The sequence below is a fragment of the Castor canadensis genome, chromosome 13 (assembly GCF_047511655.1).
Source record: "Castor canadensis chromosome 13, mCasCan1.hap1v2, whole genome shotgun sequence".
NCBI lineage: Eukaryota > Metazoa > Chordata > Mammalia > Rodentia > Castoridae > Castor > Castor canadensis.
In genome coordinates, this window is record NC_133398.1 from 3,362,849 (window position 1) to 3,389,922 (window position 27,074).

A 27,074-nucleotide genomic window follows, 5' to 3' on the forward strand; every position below is an offset into this window, starting at 1 on the left:
CGGGGGGACCAGCAAGATTGAGTGACAACAGATGGGGCTTGGGGGCGTTCCCTTATTAAATAGGGAGCATCTCTCTCTGACAACTTGGCAGGGTGGGCTGGGAAGCCCATCCTGTACCCAAGGGGGCTCCCCAGTGTTAGCCATGACCACAGTTGCCCCAGAACCTCACGCCCCGCCCCGTTGGAATTTGGACAAGGTCGCAGGACTTGAGGAAGGGCAGGCTTTCCTCTCCCTCTCCGCGTTCTGTATCAAAAGCGTGTCAAAATTTTGCCACATGCCATTTTATACCAACACACTTTTGTAGGATATGAGCAACTTTTGAAATTGTGGATATATGGGTGAAGAATCTTTTGTTATAGAATAAATAAAGATTGTGGTGTTTTCCCTTATGGAAGGGGTATCACTTCTCCTTAAAGATTTGAAAACGCATACCGGAACATCACATGGAACTCCATATGTAGTATGACTTTATGTTTTTATGTACCAGTTAGACAGTAAATTGAAAAAGAACAAAACATAACCAAATTTGGAAAGAGCCGACATGGTTGATACAGTGATCATGCATGGGGACAGAGGGGTACCTGCCCTGGCAGTCATATTTCTGGTTGAAAGGAAGAAGGTGCTCTACCTCTGGGGTCCAGTGACCATGCCTCAGCCTGGCCGACCCTTCCCAGCACCTTTTGTGGTCACTTGTGTGTGTGTGTGTGGTCCTGTCACTGACCATTATGTCATGTTAGGAAAGGAATTAGATCCTGGGAGGATCTGGGGCCACTTTGGGTTCTGCTGTATAGTGGGAAAAGATGGCCTCCTTCAGGGGGCTCCTGGCTGAAAGCAGAACTGAGTCAGCATGGGGGGGCCTCCCCTGCTGATGGCTGGTGTATCCTGGTGGCCTCGGCTCTGCCTGTGATACAAGAACACACCCACACCTTCGTTATCACGGTGATGAGTCAGAGGGCGGGGGAGCAGAAGGGAGGAGAGGAATGGAACCCATCACACAGAGACCCAGTGGGGCCATGCTGCCCACTTGCACACAGGTTGCTGCCATGAAGCCACAAGGTAAGGAGTGCAGAGACCAGAGTTTTGGCAGATCTGCCTTGGGGACCTGAGACCTAAGGCACAGGGTCCCTGCAGGTCTATGACATGGTCAGGTGGGACCCAGGTCTGCAGCCCCAGTTCAGTTAACCCCTGCACCCCAGTCCCTTAGCCCCAGAGCACAGTGCTTGGCCTCACTGGTGGAGGCTGCTGTGGGGCTGGCCCCGTCCCTGTTGAATTGCCATGCTCTGCCAGTGTCAGCCCAACCCTTGGTGAGGGGAGACACCCAGCTGGCACGGGTGGGACTCCTGCAGGAAGGCTGCCTGCTGGAATCTCCTTCCCCACTACTCCCCACCCCCCCATCTGTCTGCAGAGGAGGGAGAGCAGGTGAAATGTGGGGCTATAGGGAAGGAATCATTGCTTCCTCTACCCCTTCTAGGTTTTTGGCAGGTGTATGAGTTAAATTGACATATTAGGTTAATAAGAGAAAAACAATTCTGTATGTAAGCATACATACAGGAGTCCCACAAAATAGGATACTCTGGGGGGGGGGCAGGTGATGAAAGGTGGTATAGAGCGGATGGGGGCTTGGGGGCTCCAGGGGGACAAATTATGGGAAGGCTGGTTCTCAGTTTCTTTTAGCTTAAAATAATATCCCAAAGAAGCATATTTTTGGATGACTTCTGAACTCCTTCATGTCTTTCCTTTACACCCCACCCCCCCACCCTCGTCTCCAGGACCGAAGTGCATGTGGTGCCTGCCTCAGGCTGGGACTTGTCACTGCTGGAAGCCAGCATTGTCTGGCATGCTGTTTCACCTTGACAACAGGGTCTGGTCTGCCGACCCGAGGCACCAGTGGGAACGGGTGCTCACACAAGGTGTGCACCTGGCTCCTGAGGATCCCGATTTCATGGAGCAGCTGGGGCTCTGTGCTGGTGGTGGGGTGGACGGATGCAGCTGTGTTGACATTACTGTTGCCACTATTTCCATTGGAAAGCAAACCTGATTCCTTCCAAGTGTTGTCCCATTGCTTCTGAGCTGTCTGGGTGGACACCTGTGTGTCCGTGGCCTCCCCAGTTCCAAGGAAGCTCTTTGATACCCTGTCCCAATCTGTCGTCCACCTCAGACAGTCCTTGGCACATCAGAGTTGTCCCAAGATGGTAGAGTGCCAGGCATCCTCTCTCTCAAGACCAAGTGAAAAATTCACAGAAAGAAAATAATAAAAGGTCTCAAGTCCAGATTAGAAAGGGCTTCATCTCATGCAGATGTGAATGGTTTCCATGCTCAGCTATAGGAAGCCCCGTTGCTGGAGTCCCACACACCACAGTCTGGCCAGGTCCACAGGACAGCATTGGCAGGGCAAAGCTGCAGCGCCGGCCCCCACCCTGTCCCTCCCACTCTGCAGTGCTCACCTGCCTGCAGCCCTCTGTCCCAGCATGGCCCCACCTGATTCCCTGAAAAAGTGTTGAGCACGTGTGGCAGGTAAATGTCCATGTGGCCTTCGAGGGAGCCTGGTTCCCTAGGAACAGGGACTGTCCTGTGTCAGGTGGAGAGCTAAGGAGGAGGAGAGAGATGGGGTTGTGTGGTGCAGGGTGTGCTCTAAGGTGGAGATCGTGAGGGATTGGCAACTGAGTGGGCACTGGTCTAGAGGGGTGGGTGCTGAGGCCAGCTTGGGAAGGGCTGTGCCCTGAGAGCTGGAACCCAGGAGCAATGAGGCCCATTTGCGTCTTGACTGGCTGGCTCTGGCCACTTGATGGAGTGCAGAGTGTGTGGGGACCAGGGCTGAAGCAAGAGACCACTGCACTGCTCCCATCAGGGTGGCATATGCAGGGGTGAGCGGATGACAACGGTGGTTTGTGAAGCCCTGGTCACCTGGGAGTGGGGGAAAATTAAAAGGAGAAAGTGAAGGGTGGCTTGGCTCTCTAGAGTTGGGGGTGAGAAGGAATCAGCAATGAGCCCAGGAGGAAGGAAAAGACCAAGAAATCCAGTGCCCAGGCAGAGCCCAGGGTTTGTGTCAGCTGGTTAAGCAGGGCAGACAGGGCCATCTGGGCAAGGGAAAGCTGGATTTGACAGCATTCAGGCCGTTGTTGCTCTGGACAGGAGCAGTTTTGGTTAGTGGGGCACGCGAGTGAGGAGATGGTGGTGGAGATGGATGCATAGACCGCCCTGGGGAACGTGGCTGGAAGGGATGCAGTGGGGGCTGGGGGGCGGTGAGGGTGTTGGGGAGCTTAAGGTCATGGATGATCCAGGAGAGAGGGAATGGTGCTGTTGAGGGGGGGTTATGGCAGCAAGGGACCCTCTCCCTTGGTAGCATATTTCTTGTTGACCACAGCTGTCCAGTCATGTACTTTAGGCCACATCTCCATGCAGCTCCCACTCCAAGGACTTCCTCTTAGGAGGGAGGCATCAGAGCCTTGCTGGTGGGCACCCAGGACCGGTCTCAGCCTTCCAAGCTTGTCTTGACCTTCACTGGACACCATGGGCTGGTTGCGGGGCAGATGAGAACCACTATCCTCATATGCCCTGTCTAGGTCTTGGGCAGCCTTCTAGAGCTTCCTCCTGTGTCCTCTCCTTGGGAGACTGGTGCTAGTCACTTGTCCATCCTGCATTGCACCTTGGGGTGCCCAGGGAGCCCCATTTCCATACCTCTCGTGTGACTGCCATGCAGGTGACTGTTGATGGTGGCATAGTGACATGAGACAATGGTGACATGAGGCTGCCACTCCCGGCCCAGGTCCCTCATTTGTGGATAGGGTGTGGGACGTGGGGGCCCGAAGAGGGGCTGACTCCCCCTGGCCAGGGTTCCTCTCCCACAGCCCCTTCCTGTGGTGGGTTATATCTGCACCACAGAGCAGTGTGATGGCTTATGTGGGCCAACGCGCCCTTGTGTTCTCTGCAGAGCCACACGGGTCCCAGGGATGGATCACAGGCAGGTCCCCAGGAGGGCAAAACTGGAGAAAACCATTGTCCTCACTCTTACCTTCTCCCCACAGGCCTTTTCCCTCAGAGGAGACCACAGAAAATGACGATGACGTCTACCGCAGCCTGGAGGAGCTGGCCGAGTAAGGAGAAGGCTGAGAAGGACCGGGAGGGTGAGGGAGGAAGGAGGTTCCCTGTTGTCCAGCAGTTAGGGAACCACACTCTGGGCAGAGCCACCCTTGGCTGTTCCTACTTGGTGTCTCTCATGTCCCACTGCTGTGTGGTCTCTCCCACCTGAGTGGGAGAGGGGGCTTCTGAGTGGCTTGGGGACGGACAGTCCTAACCACATACCCACTGCCTTCTAGAAGGCTGCCAGCTTACCTTGTGGCTGATCTGGTGACCGCTGGGCTCCCTTCTAGAGCTCTTGTTTTTGTGTGGTGACTCCAGGAAGCTCAGGTAGGGCCAGCCCTGGGCTGGGCCGGCTCCAGTGCTTTCCAGAGCACAGACAGTGGGGCTTGTGGTTCAGACAGGTGGGTGGGGCCAGTGGGAGACATCATCAAAGGTGATGGCCCTGTGTTGGTCTCATTCCTCTCTCTAAGATTTCTTTGCTTTACCCACACACAGCCATTCCCAAGCTGGACCCTTTTCCCACATGCACACCAGAATCTGTAGGCCTGTTGTGGCCATGGTGGGGTTGCATGGGCCTCTGAACTGGGGCAGTGGGATGTAGGGGTGTGTGCCCCATCCTGCAGGGGAAGGATTGGGGCCTAGCAGTCCCCAGCCTGCCCAAGTCCTGGTCATCACTGGTGGCCCCTGGCCCAAGTGCCTACAGCCCTCTTAAGCCTGAGGCTTCTTTGAGTTTCCTGGTTCCTCTTTTAGACACAGCATATCTTTGTTTCTAGATAAATGTCATGTTCCTTCTGGAAGATTCTTACCATTTCCCTCTTCCTTCATCTCAAAGCACAGGCTAAGAAGGATAGCTGTAATATGAATACGAGCACCTCTGTGTTTGAGGCCCTGTGCTGGGAACTAGGTTTACCTCCTTCCTCTTCACATCCAGGGATGCCTCTAGGGTGTGGGGCAGACTGTGGATATAGGGACCCTATCTACATGAATACCAAGTCATCCAGAATTCAGCACATCTAAATCCAGCTCTGAGAGAGAGAGATAGAGAGAGAGAGAGAGAGCGCACTATGCCTTACTCTGGGTGGAGCAGTGACACCAGTGCATCTTCTGAAGCAGGCTGTCACAGGGCCTGCAGTTAACCCATGGCTAAGAGTCTTGGAGCTCCTTGGGACATCTGGTCAACCCCTTGGTGGGTTAGAGGACTAGAGAACATCCCAGAGGGGAAAAGTGGGGGAGGTTACTTGCCTAGCAAGCATGAGGCCCTGATTTCAAACCCCAGTACTATTAAAAAAAAAAAGAAAGAAAGAAAAGGTGTACTCTGACCCTGAGGGCCTCTTGAGGGAACAAAGGCTCGGAGAGGCAAGGAGGATCTCAGGGAGGGAAAGTGTTTGGGGCTAGTGTCCTAGCAGGTGGGAGGTCCCCAAGGGCGTGAGGCCCTGACCTCACCTGTGTACAGCAGGATGCTTGCTGAGGTCAGGGTTTGATCTGCATCCGCCTTTCTAGGCATTCTCTCCACCTTGGAAATACTCCACCTCCACATCCTGGCTTAGGTGGCCCCTTCTCCGGGAAGCCTCCCGTGTCCCACCCCAGCTGGCCTCACCGTCTGCGCCCACACCCTCACTTGGGCTCTGGCCATCCAAGGGAGCAGTGCGATTAGATGGTTAAATGTCTCTTGTAACCAGAAGGCTCCCCAGCTCAGGTCAAACCCTGTGTGTCCTTCATGTTCGCCCTAGCCCCTAACACATGCCCCCTGCACATGGTATTGGGTCAGCACCCAGTGAGGACCATGGCGGTGGGGGTGGTGCTTGTGAGCCAGCAGGGGCCATGCCCTGCTGGGACCCATCTCCTCACCTCCCCACTCCCCACAGTTGTGAGGTCTGTCCTTCTGTTGCCTCCATTATACAGATAAGGAAACAGGCCTGGAGAGGGGATGCTACCATGTGTCCCCAACTCTGTGCCCTAACTTTCCACCATTCCAGGTGGTGCCCCAGAGCCCAGAGAGCCCTGGCCAGTGCTGTAGGTGGTCTCCTCCCGTGCCATTTCTCCTAAGCCTCCACCCTGAGGTTGGGGGTCTGTACCCTCTAGAAACATCCCTCAGTGGTTGGCATGGAGGGCCCAGGGAGGAGAGGGACCCCGTGGGCATTGTACAGCTGGAGCCTGTGTGTCAAGCTGGGCATGCTCTTCCATTCTGTTCCCTCCTCACCGGCCGAGGTGTCCAGGCCCATGTTCCATGGCTTAAGGATTCCTGTGTGGTGAGTCTGTCCTCCAGCCTGGGTGCCCATTATCCTTTTGCTGCCCTCTCTGGTTGTGACCAGTCTCTTGATGCAAAACAAGATGGGATTGCTGTCATAAAATAGGACGTTGGGACATGTGGCCTAGCCCAGTCCAATAACTTTATTCCGTGACATTAAGGATAAGCCTTCTTAATCCTTAGGACTGCAGTTACTGTAAACGCAGATCGTAAATTATAGGGAAGGGGAATGAATTTGAATCTTTTAACTTGTGGTTTGATCCCAGTGGCTCAAGTTTAATAAATTTTTCATGGTGTTTTTTTTTCTTCTCCTTTCACTGAAAAGCAAGCTTTCCTAGCATTCCATCTCTGTGGGCTTGGTATTGCTATTTAGCCATTATACAAACAGATGTGCCGTTTCTTACCTGGACTCTGCCCGGAAGGGAATGTGGCTGGGAGTTCTCAAGGCAGGAGCTGGGGAAATGCTTGGATCAGATGCCATGCAGCAGTAAGAGAGAGGGAGCGACGTTTGGGTCCAGATTGACAATGGTTGTCACCTTGTGTATCTACAGGAACCTCCTGGCCATCTAGCCCCCAACTCCTGCAGCATGGGGCACTGGCTTTCATATGGCGTCTGGTGTGGTTTTAGATCAGTGAATCAGTCATTCATTCAGTCAGTCATCACCCGGTTCCTAAGTACGCTCTGTCTGAAATATAAAAGCTGGGGGGACCCCACACTCCATGTAAAAGGAGAAGCACAGAGCAGTTTTGGGAGCAGGGTGGTGGGGATGCTGTGGGGTAAGTGCAGGCCTCCTGGGCATCCCTGGCTGAGGTGTGGAGTCTCCACTGGGGATCTGCCCCACAACCATTTTAACAGGCTGCTCTGAGAGTGTCTCTGGAACCTTCACTGGCTCACTGTGCATCAGTTTTCTTCTGTGTAACATGTGAAGTCAGTGCCTGCTCCATGGGCTTGTTGGGTGACACTGGGGAGTGACAGCGACTCCCACTGCCTGTTTTATTTCTGAAGAGCATGGCTTTTCTCTCCAGGTGGCTGTGAAAGGTCCAAGGCCAGCCAAGATGAAAGGACGGGACCCTACCTGAAAAATAACTGAAGCAGAAGGATTGGGGGTGTGGCCTGAGTGGCACAAGGCCCTGAGTTCAAATGTCAGTGCTGCCAAAAACGCGTTTTATTTGTCTCAGTAGATCCAAAATGTTCAATATGTCATCCACAAACTAGCTCATCAACGAGAAAGTTACATTCTGTTTTGTCACACTCAGTCCCTAACCCGGGGTGTAGTTTTCACTCACTGTGTTGTGAGCTGGGCAGCCAGGTGTGGCTCTTGGCCAGCGAGCCAGGCAGCACAAGTCTCAGATCCAGACATCCTTCCAGGAGCTGGACGGGAGCCAGGAGCAACGGACAGCAGCTCCGGACTGAGGTTGTTTTTCCAATACTCTAAGCTTGCCCTTGAGGTCCTCCAATAATGTATAATCAAATAATAAGAGCAGCTGGTTGAAAAAATTAACACAAAATATTGCCACTTAAAATGCTTGATTAAGCAAAATAAGCCCAAATGAGAGGCCTGTTTTTAAATTGCTCTAACAATCAGAACCTTGTATTTGCATAATGCTGATCCCTGGCAGCTTCTGCTCCCACTTCTCAAGCTTGCCCTGGACTCTGGCCTTGGCCGGTTCCCCTAGGGTGGGCTTGGGTTTGCACAGGAAGTCTGGCATACATGCAGGAGGAGACATACCAGGAGCAGAATACCAGCTGGGACTGGGGAATACCAGCTCAGGAAGTAGGAAGGCTTCTCAGAAGAGGGGCAGTGAGTTTTCAGACCTACAGGAGAGGGCTGTGCTGAAGGGTAGGGCTCAAAGCAGGAAGGAGCAGCCATGGAGGCAGAGCAGGGCCCAGTGTCCCAGCTGCTGCAGACAGTGTGATGGGAGGGCAATGCTCTCCAGCTCAAGGAAGTGCCCTGGAGTCTCTCTGGAGCAAGTCCAGCCTACTGTGACATCGTGGCACATGGCCTGGTGTTTGCAAGACACTATAATTATTGAGCAACCAGGACTCACAGGGAGGAGTCCTGCCTTCTGAAGCCTGCTGGGGCTTCCAGCCTTACTGGGCTCCGGTGGGTCTGGAGAAAACCCTGATATGGCAGATGCTTTGGAATCACCCTCCGCGGGCTGGAGGGGGAAGTTGCAGTGTACAGGAGCATGTCTGGGTCTCTGTGCTGCAGCATCCATGCTGAGCCGTCTGCTCTGGCCTCAGTATAGCAGCAGGTGACATGGGTGGCTTCATCCTTTCAGCTTCAAGAGATGCCTGTGCCTAGCTGGATGCAGGTGGCTCACACCTATAATCCTAGCTACTTGGGAGGCCGAGATTGGGAGAATCATGATTTGAGGCCAGCCTGGGCAAAAAAGTTTGCGAGACCCCATCTCAGTGGGGAAAAGGCTGGATGTGGCTGCATGTGCCTGTCACCCCAGCTATGGCAGGAAGCATTTTAAATAGGAATATCGTGGTCCAGACCAGCCTGAGCAAGAAGCAAGATCTTGTCTCCAAAATAAACAAAGCAGAGAGGGCCGGAGGTGTGGCCCAAGCAGTAGATCGCCTGCCTAGCAAGTGTGAAGCCCTGAGTTCAAACCTCATTAACTAGGGGAAAAAAAAGAAAAAAAGGGCCACCACTGCTTGGGCCTTGACTCTGCTTCCAGTCCCCAGTCCTGTGTATGCCTCAGCATTGCTAGACTCTTTTCCTGCTCTGGGGCTGACACGAGCAGGTCCCACTCTGATGGGGCCTCTAGGTTCAGAGAGGCCCCGTGATTAGAGCGAGCTTTTTGTCTTGTTCCCTTGTTGGAGCCAGCTTTCTCTCGCTCCTGGTTGTTACCCAACCTAACTGGGGCTAACTGGGGGGCCACTGGAGATTCAGAAAAGACACAGGATAGACAGACAGACAGAAAGTGGGGTCAGGCGTGTTGGGTGCTCAGGTGCAGATGTACAACCCTCATTGCTTCTTTTCTCTGTCTTTACTCTTTAAGGCCTTACTCCTTGCAGTTCTTTAAAACCTTGCTTCTAAAGGCTTTCCTTAAAACCTTGCTTTTAAAGTCTTTTCTGATCTTTAAAGTCTCTTTTCTTAGACTCGCTCTGTCCCATGCTTTCTCTTTACCTTTCTTAAAGCCTTGGTGCTCAGACTTGCGCTGTTCCATGTTCTCTGTAGCTTTTCTTTAGCTTAGCTTTTCTAAAGCCTATGTATAAAGTTCTCGGTGCAGACCTTCTAATTACTTTAGTAATTCTTTTTTCTTTTAGCAATTTCCTTTAGCAATTCTTTTTCCCTTCAGCATTCTTTTCCCTTCCAAAGCCTCCCACATCAAAAAGCCTCCCTTCATTCAAAAGCCAAAAACCTCCCTTCACCCAAAAAGGAAAAAGCCTCATGTCTTCTTCCAGCAAGTCTTTTATACCCAGTGGTGAACAGGGTGGAGCAGCAGTTCTCAGGGAGGGGCGTGACATTGTAACAGGAGAAACCTGTGTCCCTGCTTCTCTGAATGTAAACCACTTAGGAAAAGCAGCTGTTCTGCATTTTCCTCTTCTGTGGCCAGGGCTGTGCTAATCTCAGCCTACGGATTAGGAAAAGCAGTTGAGCTGCATCTCACTTTGCTTTTGTCCAGTTCTCATAGGCATCTCATAATCCACTCTCCACAGTGATTAGTGGGTATTACCTAGGCATGAACGGAGGGTAAGAGTGTGCTTGTCACCCATTGTGCACCACACCCGCACAGGGCCGGCTTATCTATCTTTGCCCTTCCTCTTGAAGTGCCTGACAAGTCATTCCTAGAACAGAGGAGGGACAACAGGTCCAGGCCTCAGCAGCTGACTGCTTTGTTCTGGGCAGCGGGGGATGGGTTCATTGGAGGAGTAGAGCAGGAGCCTTAAGGTCAGCTGGTTGGCAGGTGGTGTTCTCATTGGCCCCTTTGCTTGTTTCCCTGGTGTGACTACCCACACTGGCCAGTTTCACGCTTCTTGGCTCTGTAGCATGAGGGTCTATTGTACACCTTTGCTTGTCCCCTACTTATACATCTGTACAGGGGCCAGGGCTGTTGGGGTCTCCTGTGCCTGGCGTGTAGAGAAAGCGGACTTCAGATGTGCAGCTGGTGTGTTTCTATGTCACATCTAGGAGTTCCTGGGGAGGTTTCCTGTACCAACTAGGCCTGGGTAGCAGGGAATGCACAGCTCCCTGACTGTGGGCCCCAGAAAGCCCTATCCCGCAGTCCTCCCTGGGCGCGGGACGCTCTTGGCCTTCAGAGTCAAGGACAGATGGAATCCTGGGCCCAATGCTGCCCAGGAATGCCTCATTTGCAGAGTGGGGCAGTGGTGGCCTCTCAGGTGCTATGCAGGTCAGAGAGTCAAGGGGAGCCTTGACCTGTCCGTGCTGCTGCTGTAGGAGGAGGAAGTGATTTCTGGACATAGCTGGACTTGGTCTGGAGCCCTCTGTCATGGCCTGGTCCACCCCAGGCAGCATACCTACTGCCTTGAAGGAGAGAGATTGGGCCTCTACCTCCTGAGTGCAAGGGTGGCAGGCAGGTGCCTGGGCTCTGGATGTGAGGCCTTGGGTGCTTCTCAGCTTTGCCACAGCCAGGACACTGGGGTAGGGGGATCTGGCTTTGTCTTGCTTGTCTTCCTTTTGCCTTCAGGAGCCTCTTTGCCCTGGTGACACAGCGTGACCATCCCTAGCACCCGGGCCAGTGGGCAAAAGCGAGTGTAAGCCTCAGCTTAGGGGGCTGCCCATCTCTCAGGGCAGTTCGCTGGGTTACTCTGGGCCCTTCAGCCCCTCTCAAGGCCTCAGCTTTTCCATCTCTGCAATGAAACAATCTTTCTGCATGTCCCTCTGAGGTCACAGAGTCTGTCCAGAGCAGCCTCTGGACAGCTAAGCTTTGCTTAGCTCTGACTTTACTGTCCTCTGAGTTGAATTTGTTGTCAGGCTTAAACAAATGTGATCGTGCCACAGCAGGAACTATAATTTATTCGTAAATGTATGATGCGTGCTGTATTGCACCTTAAAATGACTTGCAGCTTTCATTTTGTCATGTTACCATTGTTAGAATCATTTTTAAGGTGGGTAAGTGGAGAAGGCATTCTCGGTGCCTGGAGGTCTGGGCCCGGGGAGGTGAGTTGGAGTGCACAGATAGGGGCAGAGGTGGCTTGCTGGCAGTGACTTGAGGGTGGCCATGCTTTTCCTACCTGCTGGCTCCAGGGCCTTGGCCACTCTGTGCAGTACCTTTTATCAGCAGGGGATAAGGGTGCAGAAAACAAGTCACAGTACTCCTGCTTGGGGGCTTCATCCCACTGGGAGCCTCTCTTTGCCCAGTGCAAGTTTGTTTCAAAACTACCTCCCGGGTCCGCAGGAGCTCAGCGTCACTCAGGGAAGGCGTGCACGCAGGACGCCATGTGTGGAACTGGGTGAGCTAGTAAAGGCCATGTGGAGGGGTCTTATGTTCACCTAGGAACTGCTTTTTCAAGGGGGATACATTTGAAAATAGACCCCACAAAACAGCTCCATTGAAAGCAAACAAATACAGCTCCTCATCTCTACCCTGAGAAGACCACAAACCAACCCATCCTAGACTGAGGGAGGCCGGGAGTAAGGTGTCCTTCAAGAGCAGAGGTGTGGACGGCACCTCCTACCTGGTACCTGGTTCCTCAGGCTGGTGGCAGAGTCCCAGGTGGAAAGCAGGCTAGGGGCGCTGGAGGACAGGGCATGGGTGCATCCAGCAGGTCCCTGGTGTTGGGGCTCAACACACAAAGGTGTCCCCTTACTCTGTGGACTTTCTGCTGGAGGGCCCTGGCCCTGGGCCTCTTAAGGCAGTTAAGAGGACAGCCAGGCACAGAAAGGACTTTGCTCTCCCATCGCCTTTCCTCAACTAGGATGCCCACAACCAGACCCCAAGCACAGCTGCCTCCCCATGGCCCTCAGATCCTCGGAGGTGCAGCAAACGCTGGGGGGACTGGGGCGCATGTGTGCCCAACCTGGGCTTCTTGGTGACATGTGACCCCCTCAAACACTGTCCAAAGGTCTCTCGGTCCTCCGCGTGTGTTTGAGGCCTGGCCGTGGGGAATGGGCGAATGGAATACTTCTGTATTCATGGAGCTCACCTCTGCCAGACGCTTCCGCCTGCACCACGCTGAGACTGGCAGGGGGTCTGGCGCCTTCCCACTGGATGGGTATGGGGGATGGGGCTCTGAGAGTGTGGACACATGCCCAGGCTCCCACAGTAACCAAGGGGCAAAGTTGTGCTTGGAACCCAGGTCTGTCCGGTTCAGAAGGCCACGACCTAACCACCCCTGCCAACTCTGGGACTGTCTGGTGGAGCCAGCCTCAGTACTGGGTTGGTATCTGGCACCCATACCCATCTGTAGTCCCTGTGGTTTTACTCCCGAAGCACCTCCATCCCCTCGTCCTGTGCCATCCACTGGGTGTGGACCTTGCTGGGCCAGGAGCTCAGGCGGCTTCCTGGAGGAGGTGGGCCTTTTGAAGGTGTGTAGGATCTTCCAAAGTGTGACGGACCCTTGCCCGTCCTGCCCAGTGTTGGGCTGGAGTCCTGGGAGATCTGGGTCTCAGCTGTATCTGTCACTTAGGAACTGAGGGCCAGTTGTTCTGACCCTGTGGTGACCTGTTGCATACTTCGCAGCACTCCTGTTCTGGTCTAACCAGCTGCCCGGTACTTGCCATTGTCAGAAAGTGGCCGTAGGGCCGGCTAAGCTTCCCATCTACCCCGTGTGGCAAATGGCCCTGTTAACACTTCAGTGTCTGGTGGGTGGACAGCCCCACCCCACTCTCTGCTCCCTGCCTCTGGGACATCTAGTTGACCCCCCAGTGTAGTGGTTGCACAGTGGGCCTCAGTTGCCACTTGGGCCTTGGGACTTCAGTGACCTCCCCACCCTCAGCCCCACAGCAAGGGGAGAGCATGAAGGGGCTTCCAGATGCATGCAGGACAGGCATCCCCCTCCACCCTGGGTATATACTCAAATGTGTGCAGCCAGCAGATGTGGCACTGGGTTCCCATCGTCTTCATCTTTAATACCTGGTTATACTCAGTGCTTTCAGGACCAAATGGTCACCGCGATTCTCTAATTTCATGTAGTCTGCAGGGGAAAGGGAGGAGGTGTGGAAGGGGAGTTTTAAAGACATGCATGTCCATGCTGCCCTTTTCCATCAGGGAACAGGGACCAGCTGGGCTGTGATCAGAAGAGGGTTTGTTCTGTCTAATGGGGCCCCTCCAAGTCAGTCTCCTGACCCTGTTCTGCTTGCATTCAGCACAGACCTGACACACAGTGGAATTAAAGAAATACAGCTCAGAGGGGTGGCCATGGTGACTTACCCTGTAATCCCAGCTACTCACAAGGTGGAGGTCAGGCAGATTTAAGACCAGCCCAGGCAAACACCTGTGATCCCAGCTATAAGGGAGGTGTAGGTTGGAGGATCACAGGCAAAGGACTGTCCCCAGGGAAAAACAGGAGATCCTATCCAAAAAAATTTAAAAAGCAAAAAACAGCTGGGGGCATGATTCTTATGGTAGAATGCCTACCTGGCAAGTGCAAGACCCTGAGTTCAAATCCTAGCACCACCAATAAATAAAAAATAAAATATAGAATTTATTGCAAAAGACTTGTGATGTCCACATCTCCTATTTTGGCTGTCAAAACTCCTGTTCATTTTATAAAACCCAGCCCAAGGTCACCCTCTCCAAGAAGCATCCCCAACCCTGCCAAGCTGATTGAGGGGCGTTGTCTTTCCCAGACACTTGCCTAGTACACAGGAATGACCTCTGTCACCCGGTTTTCATTGTCTTCCTGCGTTTGTTCCTTGATTCCCACCTGGGAAATGACAGAGACTGGAGGCAGATCACTTGACCTGGGCCTGGCACAGGCTGGTAGGGGAAGTGCCAGGGGCAGGGTGCTGGGGTGCTGCCAGCATTCATGATTCTGTACTGAGGGGTCCGTGTGGTGGTTCCCACGCTGTTCCTCAGTCCTCCCTGCCAGGTCTGGGCTCTGCTGTGTCACCTCAGTCCTCAACTTCACAGCTGGGGGCTCCTGTGCTCATTTTGCAGTTGAGGAAATACAGCTTAGGGAGGAGAAGTTCCTTGCTAGGTCATAGGTCATGCTTCATCGAAAGCAGGAACAGAAACCCAAGCCATCTGCTCTGGGGTGCCGGGTGTCCCCTTGGGTCCAGCCCAGGCGTTTTTGGGTTCCTGAATGTTTTTTAGGCTTTTCCGCTTAGAAGGAATTGCTGAAAAAGAGGTCAGTGCAGCTGGGGAGAGGGCACAGGGTACAGCCCGAGGGCAGAGCGCCCAGGGAAGTCTGGTAGCTAGTGGGTCTGCCTTGGCTGTGTCTTGTGACCCTGGATTATGAGCTGTCTTCCCTCACTCTGGTTCCTCACCTGCTAGTTGAGAGACTCCTTCCACTGATAGTGGTTCAAGCTGCAAGGGTGGGTGACCGTCCCCACACGCAGACTTTCCAGCCTGCAAGCACCTCTCTGCTGCCCCGCCTCTGAGGTGAGCCACCACCTGGTGTGGACCGAGGTCAAGCAACATCCAGTTTCATTTCCTAATAACAAGTTCATGGCAGCCTGGCACCAGCTTGCCAGCACAGACAGCCTGGGACCAAGCAGTGCATGGTGTGCCCAAGCCTATCAGGACCATATTTTATGTCGTCCTAAAACACCAGCATGCCAGGGCTGAAGGGCAGAGTCTGCCTACTTTCCCTTGGTTTGCTGGGCTGGGCTGGGCTCGAGAGCCAGGGGGTCTGAGTAGCTGCCCTGCTGAAACCAAATTGTGGGCATGCAAGGCCTCGAGTGGCCACCCTGTCTCAGGTGGGAGGTCAGAGTTTGTCATCTTGGAGGCCTGTGGCCCCTGCTCAGGGACCCTCCTGGAAGAGTCCAGGCTACTGTGAGGGCAAAAGTCACTGTCTGGGTTTAGCAGGTATCTGTGGGGAGCAGCAGGAGAGGAAGAGGGTGGGATGGAGAAGGTGGGGGCCAGAGCAGGTGAGGGGTGACCGCAGCCTGGCCCAGCATTGGCCCAGCTGCATCCGGGCGTCCATGGTCCTGCCTTCATCTGGGCCTCTCCCTATATGTTTGTTCTTGGGTTTTCTCATAGACAATTGGACCAAAAAAGGCAATCTCTAAAATGCTGGGAGGCCACAGTTGGCAGGAATCAGCTCAGCACCAAGTCCCTGGGCTCTTAATGTCTTTTTGGGGGGATGGTGAAATGGGGTTTGAACTCAGGGCTTCACACTTGCAAAGCAGACTCTGTACTGCCTGAGCCACACCTCTAGTCCATTTTGCTCTGATTATTCTGGAGATGGGGGTCTTGCAAACTTTTTGTCCGGACTGGCCTCACATCTTAATCCTCCTGATCTCAGCCTCCCAAGTACTTAGGATGTGAGCCCAAGTGAGCCACTGGCACCTGGCCCTACTCTTCTATGTTTCAAAAAAATCTGTCATTTTGGGGCTGGGGATGGGGCCAGTGACAGTGTTTGCCTAGCATATGCAAGACCCTGGACTCCATCTCAGCACTACAATAATAACAATAGTAAACATAATAAATGATAGCCCTGTTATTTTAATGCTGCTTTTGAGCATGGCCCTTTTGTGAAATATCATCTCATTAAGTGAACCTCTCCTCCCACCCTCTAGATGGTGGCCCATGGTCACCATGTATTGAGCACCTACTGTATGCTAAGCCTGTGCTGGTCATTTATGTTGTAGCTGTTACTATCCTTTACCAGCTGGGGAAACTGAGGCTCAGGTTATCTTGCCCAGAGTCACTGAGCTAAAAACCAGTAAGGGTGAAAATCTGGCTTGAATTTGCTTGACTGCCTCCCTTCCTTGAGCAAGAATCAAGTTCCTATCAAAAGGCCCCTCTTGTCCACCTGTTCCCAGGGAAGTGTGGACCTGCCAGCTCTGGTCCAGCTCCATTGTGGCAGGATGTCCAGGTTTTCCAGGAAGCACAACCCTGGGTGCCGTGGACTCCCCACACCCATCTGGGTACTTGAGAGTCTGATTGAAAAGGATCAGGGTGCCATTGAGGCACCATGGCAAGAAAGTCAAACAGAGCATGGTGGTCTTGTGCTGCGGGAAGGGACCTAGGAGGCCTGGAAGACTTCGCAGGGTCTTAGGGGCCTTTTCAAGGGCTGTGGGAGGGTGGGCCAGGGCTGGTCCAGCTGGGGGCTCTGCAGCCTGACCTCCCCTTTCTCCAGGACTGTGGGCAGGGCCTCGCCGGGCCAGCTCCCGCTCTGTGTAACTGGGCTGTAGCTGGGTTCCCACTAAGCTGGTCTCATTGGAAAGCAGAGGTCGGGATCCTTGCCTGAATGCATCCAACTCCTGGTCACAGATGACTAGGACTTGTGAAGTGTCATAACGTGAGTGTTCAGAGGTGACCTCTTTACTAAGAAGTGAGGCAATAGTGGGATATCCATGCTGCTATGGCCAAAAGGAACCAGAGCCTGTCACCAGCACAGTGACTGCATTAGCTCTGTTTCTGGGTGTGTCCCTCATCTGAGAGCTGGGACACACTGCTAACCTTCCCAGTCTTCCCCTTGGACCTTGGACCACAGGACCTCTGTCACTCTGTCCCAAAGGACCCAGCAAGTTTCTGGTGCAGAACTGGTCTTAGGCTAAATCTGGATGAACCCCATCTGAGCTGATAATCTTTTTATCTTAATTTAGGAATGCTGTTTTAACCAATGCGTTTGATTTTACTTCCTGGATTTTATTTTCATTAAAAATGCAAACACTTCTTGGCCCCTCCATTTGCTTCTCCCTTTCCCATCACTTAGAATGTACACGTGGTGAAATTTCGCTTCTATGATTTTATAATTTCCAACAAATCTGCATATCTCATGTTCATTGACCTGAATTAAATAATGGTCGGGTCAGTGCTCTGGATGAACGTGGGGTGGCATTGGAGCGCACGAGTGCTCCCAAGGCTCCGAGCTGAGGACCCGAGAGGAGGGTCAGCTGAGGACATTTGGGTCCCAGTGGATTCACCCGCCAGCCACGGCGGGCTTTGGATTTTGGGTAACAGCGTTGCACAGAGTGGAGAGAGGACTGGGCCTGCAGTTTGGAGGCGCTGCAGCCCCCGGTTGGGCTGCTGGCACCATCTTTCTCTCTGTGCACGGGCTGCCCGGGTGAGTTGGGAGACGGTGGGAAAGGCTCCATGCAGCCCGATCCTGGGAGAATGGGTGAGAGGGACAGGCAGGCTCAGAACATGGCAGTGAATGTGTGTCAGGGTGACAACCTTGGGGGGGGTCTCAGACCTATGGTCGTGACCGTTTTGTGAGTACAGAGAGGGGGCTGAGGCTGAGTCACGCTGACTACCTGCAGGAAGACACCCTCAGGTTCCCTGCAGAGTGCTCCCTGTGGGACAAAGGCTCTGCCTGCCGTGTGGCCTCCCATTAGTTAACCCTCTGGACCTCAGACAGTTAACGACTCCTTGTGCGGAATAGGGTTCCTATATGTAAAGGAGGTGTGACTTGACTCTCGGTAGTGACAGCCGAATTTCCCTACAGCTAGCAGCTGCGAAACTTGGAAACACACATACGAACATATTCGGAGGCACCGAGCAGTAGTCAAAGCTGACAGAAAGTAGGAAAGTGTCCCTGTGCGGGACACACTGGAGTGGGCGGAGCTTTTGTTTGAGAGCCCTCCTCATTCCGTGCAGAAGCCACGCTTTACACGTGTGTCCCTAGCTTTCCGTTACTGTAACAAATACTTGAAATAACTTAAAAAGAGGAAAGGTTTACTCTGGCTCACAGTTCCCAAGGTTTCATTCTACAGTCAGTCCCATTGTTTTGGGGCCTGTGGCTGCACAGTACATCATGGCAGGCATTCATGGCAGAGGAAGCCTGTTCTTGTCATCATGGCTGGGAAGCAAAGAGAGACAGAAACAGGGCTGGGGTGCTCACATTCCCTTTAAGGACATATCTGCAGTAACTTAACTGCCCCACCACCTCCCAGTAGTGCCGTGGCTGAGAGCCAAGCCTTCAACACATGGCCCTTCGGGGGACATTCAAGATGCAAACTGTAGCAACAGGACAGAACTTGGGGCTGGCAGACCTGCCTGAAGGTTAGGGTGGAAACAATGGGAGGCAAGCATCCATGGGGTCAGGAGCCCCAAATCACCTGCACAGGAAAGACCTCAAGGGTTCCAGAAAAACCACAGCAGCCATTTCAGCTATTCCCATGGCAAGAGGACGGCATTTTAAGTGTGAGTTCAGCAGAAATTGCAAGGCCCATTCTCACAGTGTCTCATTTATGTTGCCCAGTGTCCAAAAAAAAACAAAAACCACCCAACTTGCAAAGAAAAGGAGAAAGTGAGTCATACTTAGGGACAGACAGAGTCCACAGAAGCTAGGCTCAACCCAGATGTTGCAGTTAGCAGCTGGATTAGTCAGGGCTCTCCCTCCAGGGAAACAGGACCAATAGATATAAAAGGGGATTTATTAGGGAAATTGGCTCCCAGGATTGGGGAGGCCAAAATGTTCCACAGTGTGCTGTCCTCAAGGAAAGCTGGTGCTGTGATTCAGTCTGAGTCTGAAGGCCTGAGAACCTGGAGCTGAAGGTGTGACTCAGCCCAAGGTTAAAGGCCTGAGAACTGGGGTGTGTGTCTGGGGGTGTTGCTGGTAGAAGTCCCAAGTCCAAAAGCTAGAGAACCAGGAGTTCTGACATCTACAGCAAAAGATGGACGTCCCAGCTCCAGAAGAGAACAGGAAGTCACCTTTCCCCTCCCTTTTGTTCTATCTGGGCTCTCAGAAGGTTGGGTGAGGTCACCCCTATTGTGAGGGCAGAGCTCCCCCAGAACCTGCCCCCACACCAGACACACCCAGAAATAATGCTTTTTAGCCAGTGAAGGCGACACATAACATTAACTGACACAGCAGATTTGTAAAGATGGTGGAGGACTTAGAGGAAAACATGTGACTAGTAAGTGAGCAGAGAGTGCCACAGAAGAGGGATAAGAACTGTCGCCAGCGTCCAGTGGGAATTCTAAAGCTGGAAGCGTGTCTGAGGGTGGAAGGGTGCAGGCAGCAGAGGAAGCATTGAACCTGAAGATGGTTCAGTGAGAGTTATACACTTTACATGACAGAGCAGGGAGGTCAGAGAAAAGAATGGAGCCTCAGACACAGGCGACAAGCTCAAGAACCTAACGGGTGTAATGGGAATCCCAGAAGGAGGGAGTGGAAAAGGGAATGACAGAGAGAGAATGCTTTGAAATACATCACATCTGTGTAGGAGGAAGGCACCGCAGAGTGCCCTGGAAGCTGCTGAATAATAGGGTAGGACAGGGCAAGGGCAGTTATAGATTATCTGATCAAAGTACGGTGTGCTCATGGGTGAAACGCCATGGCAAAATCTCTTTGAACAATACGTGTGCATTTGAAAAATAAGGTCCTGTTAGGGGTGGGTACCAGGGACAGAGGGCGAAGGAGGGTGACTAGGGTCAGTGTACCTCACGTGAAAACAGAACAATGAAGCCTGCTGACCTGTTTTAAGACGAGGGGAGGGGGATGATGGAGAATGATGGTGGGGGGGCCTAACCCCAAGGTACATTGTAAGCACAAATGGAAATGTCAGAATGAACCTTCCCCGCTCCCCTCTCCTCCGTACAGCTACTAGACGCTAATAAAAATGTTTTTTAAAAGGTCAGTACTTGAATTCTAAAGATTTCTAATTTCTGAGAGAAGTTAAAGACCTGTACATATATTTGACACATTGTGCTCATGGTTGAAAGGCGAAATCGTGGAGGTGCTGTTTCTCTGCAGAGTAAACCTTATGGTTCCCACGGTGATGCCAGCACTCCCCGACACACCCCCAGGCGCGGAAGGTGCTAAGGTTCACCTGGAAACGCAGAGGACCTGAGACTGGCATGGTTGGGCTCCTAAAAAACAGGGTTTTGACATGACTGATCCGAAGATTTTCTATGAATTCAAACAGAATGCAGTGAAGTCTGTGTAAGGACAGGCGAGTAGCGGACTCGCTACTCGCCTGTGGAATAGAATTTACCACACAGAATTCAGAGTTCTGAGACACACACATATAATCTTTTTTTTTCCCCCCAAGAAATCCAAGCAATCCAGTGGGGGGGGGTGAGGGGTTTTGTAAATTTTTGTGGAATCCCTGGGTATTCCTGTGGGAAAGGCTGAACTAGAACCCCACACCATGCACAAAATTAATTTGGGTGGTCAGAGGCCTAAACAAAAATGCTAAAACTATGGAGCTCTTAGAGGGAAATGTAGGAGACAGATCCCCTGTGGCCAAAAGAAAGCAAAGATTTCTTAGGCAAGACACAGGGTCCTTCCTTCCTTCCTTCCTTCCTTCCTTCCTCTCTCCCTCCCCTCCCTCCCCCGCCCTCCCCTCCCCTCCCTCCCCTCCCCTTCAAATTGAACAGAGGACTCTACCACTTCAGCCATTTTGCTTTGGTCTTGTTTTTATTTTTGAGACAGGGTCTCACTACCTTTGCCTGGCTGACCTCAAAGTCTTAATCCTCCTGCCTCTGTCTCCTGAGTGGCTGGAATTACAGAAGTGTATCACACTGCCCAGCGTAAGATGCAGCATTTCTTATGTAGGACTCAGAATAGGATCAGGACAACACAGAAGAGTCTGATAAAATAGTCTGCATAAAATTAAAAATGAGTGCTTATCAAGACACATAAAAATGAATGGTCAAGCAAGAGACTTGGGAAGGGGGATCACAAAACACATGTAACAAAGCAGTTGATCCACAATGTATAAAGAACTGCTAGAATTCAATAAGAAAAAGCAGGCAACCAAATTTTAGAACTGGACGAAAGTCTTGAACAGAATTTTCAAAGAGGAAAATCAATAGTGAGCACAAGAAAAAGCCTCCACATTGCTAGTCTTCAGGAATATGCAGAACAAAACTCCAGCAATATCTCACTGCACACCCATTCCAGTGGCTAACCTGAAAAAGACTGACACGGAGGGAGCTGAGAGGACCTGGAACCCCTGGGTCCAGCATGCACCCTGGTGGGTTGTAGGATGCTGTGAACACTTTGGGAAGACATTTGGCCTCTGTCTGTGACACCTGACAGCTCCGCTTCTGGTGGAGTGTTATTTCCAGAGGAAGCGAAAGTGTTCTGTCTCATCCCACCCCTGTCCACACATACAACTGAATGCCCATACAGAGGCTTTTGTTCACAATAACCCAAACTTGGAAGGAGCCCAAATGTCTGTTAAAACAGGAAGCTGGGCATGGTGGTACACACCTGTAATCCCAGCACTCAGGAGACAGAGGCAAGAGAATCATGAGTTCTGAGGCCATCCTGGGCTATATAGTGAGACCCTGGCTAAAGAAAATTATCACACATTGTTGCTCACAGGTTGGACTGGTAGTACCTGTCATTGCAGACCAGGGCACTGGTCCAGACAACAGCTTGGATGGGTAGAGCAGGGCATCTCACATGCCACGTGGAGGGGAGGAAGCCAGAATGTACGGGGATCGTCCAGGAGGGAGGTGGCAGGGCAGGGGAGGGAGGGATTGTGTCGGGGAGAACTACAGGGAGAGGTGAATGTGTTCTGTGACGTGACGGGGTGAGTCACGCAGACGGGTCCACTTGTCCTGTGGTTTGGCTATGGTGCGTTTCCATCTTACAAACCTCAGCAAGAATCCTGTGTCTGGCATTGCTCAGTCTTGACACTTAGAGGTGGCCCTGGGTGCAGGTGTGTGCCTACAAGAGGGAGTCGGCCAGCGGAGGGCGCTGGAGAGCGGATGCCCCACCAGCTGACATGGGCTTTCCTGTCTCATCTGTCTGAGAACCCAACCTCCTGGGAACCCCACTGCCCTTTGGCTGTAATGGGGCCAGTGCCTTCTCCCCAAGGCCAGCAGACACCTCTTGTGTTCCTCCGCACCCCATCCATGAGGCATCAGAGCTGGGCACCCATAAAGTGCCCTGCAAAAATGTGCAGCTGGGTCACTGGCATGGAGGACCCAGCAGAGCTGTGACCTCATGAGGTCACGATCATGGACGAGAGTGGGGCTGGAATGCTGGGCAGCGGTGCCCTAGGAGTTGGTTCCTGTCGGTTCTTGGAGGGGGCTGCACAGGGGCCTTTTTTGAAAAGGTCCAGGCTGGGTGAGGCTGATCTGGAATGGGTTACATGTCCCCACAGTGTGCGTTGAGGGGGCTGTGCTTCTGGCTGGTTGCCAGTCCTTGAGACCCAGTTCCAAACCCATCTTCCAGTCATTTTCATCCATTTTGCTGGCTGGTGGAGTATTTCACAGCCAAAGCCTCTCATCTGTCACTTCTTTCTCCCTGGCCTGGTGGAGTAAAGCTCATGTCTGTCCCCAGCAGGTGGTCTTGTCTGCCTGTCCCTAGCAGGTGTCTGCTTGGAGTTGTCTAGTTCCACATTCTGAAAGTGACTGCCTCCCTCAGTTCACATGATCAGAAACCTCTGGATCACAGCTCCAGACAGAGACAGAGAGAGCCCTGCAGCCTGCCACCTGGCCCCAATATAGCCTGGTGGAGCATCTGAAGAGGCAGGGAGGGTGACTTGTCTCACTGTGAGTCCCTCCCGGGGATGGGCTCTTGGAACGGGTCAGTACGGAAGCTCACAAGCTCACAACGCCCACCACCATGTGTGTTCAGAGGTGAGCCAGGCCCTGAGCGGCAGTAGAGGCTGCGGGGCACCCCAGTGTCAGTGCCCCACAGAACCATGGCCCAGGCAGGGAGAGGAGCAGGAAGGAGCCGAGGCCCTGGCTTAGCGTGCGTTGACAGCGCAGGCTGCCTCTGAGGATCCGTGAGGCTGAAGACGGTGGGCGGTTTTTAAGTGCTTGATGCAGGTGCAAGCGCTCAAGGCTCAGAAGCGGTGAGCAGCCGTTCATGTAAGTGGGACGGTGTAAGCTTTCCCCCACTAGCTGTGTCCTCTGAGCAGCACTCACCGTCCTTACACCTGGGTGCTGCAAAAGATGAGGTACCCACAGCCACAGGTCCCCGTTCCTGAGTCTTACCAAGACCAGGCCTGGGCTAGTCTGGAGCACCTCTGGAGAAAAGTCCAGATGCTCTTGCCCACAGATGGGGGTGTGGATCACAACTTGGTCTTCCAGGGGAGGTACCAGGGGCTCTGGGAAGACCCTTCTGGCTGCAGAGGTCTTCCTTGAACATAATGCACCCCTCTTCCTCAAGGGGATCTTCAGTGATTGACCTGCTCAGCCTAATAAGTGGTATACCAAAGTGAGGTTTGGGAGGGACTGGGGTTGCCTGCCTGGCGGGGGAGCACTTTGGTAACCGCCACCAGTGTCTTCGTGTTTGTGCCAAGCTCTTCTCCCTTCCCATCCTCAAAATGGGCCCCATGGTGGAGCTGAAAACCCTGATCTTCCTGTGGGGGGGTGCCTATCCTGATCCCCAGGGCACAGTGACCCCCTAGGGGGGCCAGTGGGAACAGGTGGGTGGATGGACCATCCACTTGCCTAGTTAGTGGAGGGGACCCAATCCATCCTCATGAGCACAAATGAAGCTTTCTTGTGTTGTAGGCCAGGCGGTGTTTCCCTGGTGCTAGTTTGGGAAACCTTTTTTGGGGAGTCTGTACCGGAGTTTGAATTCAAGACTTTGTGCTTGCTAGTCAGGCAAGCACTCTACTGCTTGAGCCACCCTCCATCCCTTCTGGTGCTGATCTGGGAAGTGACGCTCTCTACTCTGCTTCCTGACCACCTGGTGCGGGAGGCACCCACGTGTTGGCCCTGTACCCTTGACCTTCGCATCAGGGCCCTGGGAACCATGGAGACCCTGGGCTGAGCTGAGAGCACCTGGGCTCGAGGTCTTGGACATTGGCTGGGCTGTGGACAGGAGCTGGGTCCTGTCACTGCCCAACCAAGGGAGGTCTTTGAAGCCAAGTGTCTCACCCCTAAGCCTTCCGCCAGTATGTGCCCCAGTGTTTACTGCAGGGCTGGGGTAGGGAGGTCCTTCCAGGACCAAGGTGGACCCCCATGTACCTTTTGCACAGCCCAATTCAAATTCATGGAAGCATCCATTATGGGGGGTGGCCTGAGGCCCAGGCAGATGACCTTGCCAGGGTCATCTGGGTCTGTGCCTTCTGTGGACTTGCTCTTCAGCCCCTTGATCACTGCTCACCCCTCTTCTCCCTGTGCAGTGAGCATGACCTGGGCGAGGACATCTACGACTGTGTCCCGTGTGAGGATGAAGGGGACGACATCTACGAGGACATCATCAAGGTGGAGGTACAGCAGCCCATGGTAAGCTTGCCTCCCCACCATGCTCACAGCACGGCCTGGTCCCCTAGTAAAATTCTGGGCTGCCAGGGGCAGCTGTCGGGTGCAGAGGGATGTTTAGGGGTCCCTGACTGGTCTTTCTCCGTCCCCATGGGGCTCCCCTTGCAATCCCTCTTGCTTCTCATCTGCTCTGAGTGCCCCCTATGTGACCTCATGGCCGCCAAGTCCCTGCAGCCAGGTTGCCATGGAATTCTTCTTCGAAGGTTTCAAGGTTCTTAGTCCTGCCTTCCCGGGGAGCCTTAAAATAGTAACTCTGTGCTTAGTCTCACACAGCACGCCTCATTTTACCCCTTTGTGCAGAGAGCCATGAGACCGATACTGGCTCAATTAGCCAGCTGCGTGTCTTTTATGTTGGTGGATATTTATTTCCACGCACGCATTGGCTAGTAATCTCTGTGATGCCAGTGAGCTCCTGCATGAGTTTGCTGCCAGCAGCTGCTGTGTGGAAGGTGGGGGTCCGGCTGGGCGGGATGAGGAGTTGGGGGCCTGTGAGGCAGGCCCTGGTGCTCTCAGACCCCCAAACTCCCAAGGGGTGGACCCGATGCCACATGCCAATTGTGGAGGGTTTTGATGCAGTTGTGTCCCTGAAGAAGTGGGAAATTTATCCAAAAGAGAATGTCCTGTCAGTGTGGAGTGGCCAGCTGGTGCTGGAGAAACAAATCTGGGAGAAGACCTGGAAAGGCCACTCAGAGAGCTTGTTCCCCAGGCTGGTGTGCCCTGCTGTGTCCCCAGCTTGTGGCGAGATATGGGAGGGCGTCCCAGCCCCCACAGCTGCCTGTAACAGTTTTTTCGTGTTGTCTGAGGGTTTAAGGATGATTTTCTTCCCCATCATGGCCAGGGCTCTTACCCCAGAGAGGACAGGGAGCCCTCAGGGGTGGGTGTTCCCCAGCCTTCCAGGGTAGTGTGAAATGGGGGCTGGAGGTCCCCCTGCCCCAGAACTAGCCTGAAATGACCTGTGAAACCCAACCAGTCTTCTGGGAAGAAGCTCGGGTGACTGGGACCACGTCACTTCCCAGTCTTGGCAAGCGGAGTGTCCTGGAGGTGAAAGTGAGTGTGCGGGAACAGTGTCCTGTGGGGCTAGTGAAAGTGTCCTCACCCCTGTCTGTCACACTCCATCTCTTGAGACCACGTCCACACCTAGGCAGAGATCATAGAGGGGGCACTCCCTGGAGTCTGCTGCTGTCCCTGGTCCTGAAGGACACAGGGTTGTTTGCAGAACGTTGGGGCAGGGGACATGCTTGCCCCTGTCCAGGGAACCAACTGGCGTACTAACATTCAAGGTCGATGCCAGTGTTCACAGCTATCCTGGCCACCCAGGCCCCATGGGGACTTCTGCTGGTTGCTAGGGTCCTCTGAGATAAACAGCTGCCTCTGTTGTCCCCCTGTCATGACCGAAAGTAGCTGGGCAGTCTAAGTGGAAGTGGAACTGGAAGTGGAAGGTGATGGGATGGGGACTTCCCCAAAGAAAGATGAAGCCAGAGGCTGGCAGGTGCCACTTTTAGAGCCCAGGAGTGGGCAGACAGGTTGGGCGGCTCTAGTCCTGTGCTGCCTCCAGTGCCCCACCAGGCCTCAGGCTCACGCTGGGGTGGGCCTGGGGCGGGCGCTTCTGACTTCCCAAGCACGCTTGAGAAGAGTGGGCACTGCTGATTGGTTCAATCTCTTGTTTATTCCTTCATGCGTTCAGATTAGATACATGCAGGTAAGTGAAGGTAAGAGGCTGGCTAAGCGAGCGCCTGCCAACACTGTCTCCTCGTCTTGTTGGGGAAGTCTCAGACCCCTTTGAGAAAACTCGGCTCTGTTCCCGGGGAGGCAGCCGGGTTTCAGGGCTCTTGTACCTCAACACCTCCCAGAAGCCCCAGATAGCAATGGCTCCATCCCACTCTAGCCGTCTTGCATATCGCTTTGGAGCACTATGGTCCAGAGCAAGGAGGGGACCCTTGGGACGTTCTTAGAGGACGGTGGTGGTGTCAGGGCTGATGTGAGTTCAAGTGGACGGACATACATCACAGCACCACTTCACCAGGGCCTTTAGTGCAGTCTGCAACAGCGTGTGTCTCACCCTGCTCCCCAGGTCAGTGGTGCCCTGACCACATTCTCCCTGAAGTAGGAGCGCATCCCCTTGAATCCACCAAGGGGCTGTTACTTCAGGCCCCTGGCTGGAGGCCAGTGACCCCTCAGGGCCCATGTGGTGCTTACGTACTATGAAGTCTGCCTGGTGGTCGCTGTGAATGCCCAGAGAATGGGTCAACACGCCTGCTGGACAGGGAGGACCTGTGCCCACAGCTGGTGCCTCGAGCACCCTGGCCTATGTGTGGAGGCTCTGCTCCTGAGACCCTCAACCCATATGGTGAAAACTCGAGGTTCTGGGATTTGTTTGTTTTGGTGGTGCTGGGGATGACCCAGGGCCTCGGGCATACTCTACCACTGAGCCACAGCTCAGCCCAAGACTTAAAGTTCTGAACCAGGGGCAGGAGCTTGGGAG

General features: G+C 53.4%; 1 protein-coding gene across 5 annotated transcripts in view; it reads left to right on the forward strand.

Annotated features, from left to right (window-relative positions):
* Positions 1-27,074, forward strand: part of Vav2 (vav guanine nucleotide exchange factor 2) — a 173,353-nt gene that overhangs the window by 111,337 nt on the left and 34,942 nt on the right. For all 5 annotated transcript variants that reach the window (XM_074052876.1, XM_074052877.1, XM_020177354.2 and 2 more), the window contains exons 4-5: positions 4,026-4,094; positions 24,454-24,556. In XM_074052876.1, the coding sequence (XP_073908977.1) occupies positions 4,026-4,094; positions 24,454-24,556 (172 nt within the window). The remainder of the gene's footprint in view (positions 1-4,025; positions 4,095-24,453; positions 24,557-27,074) is intronic.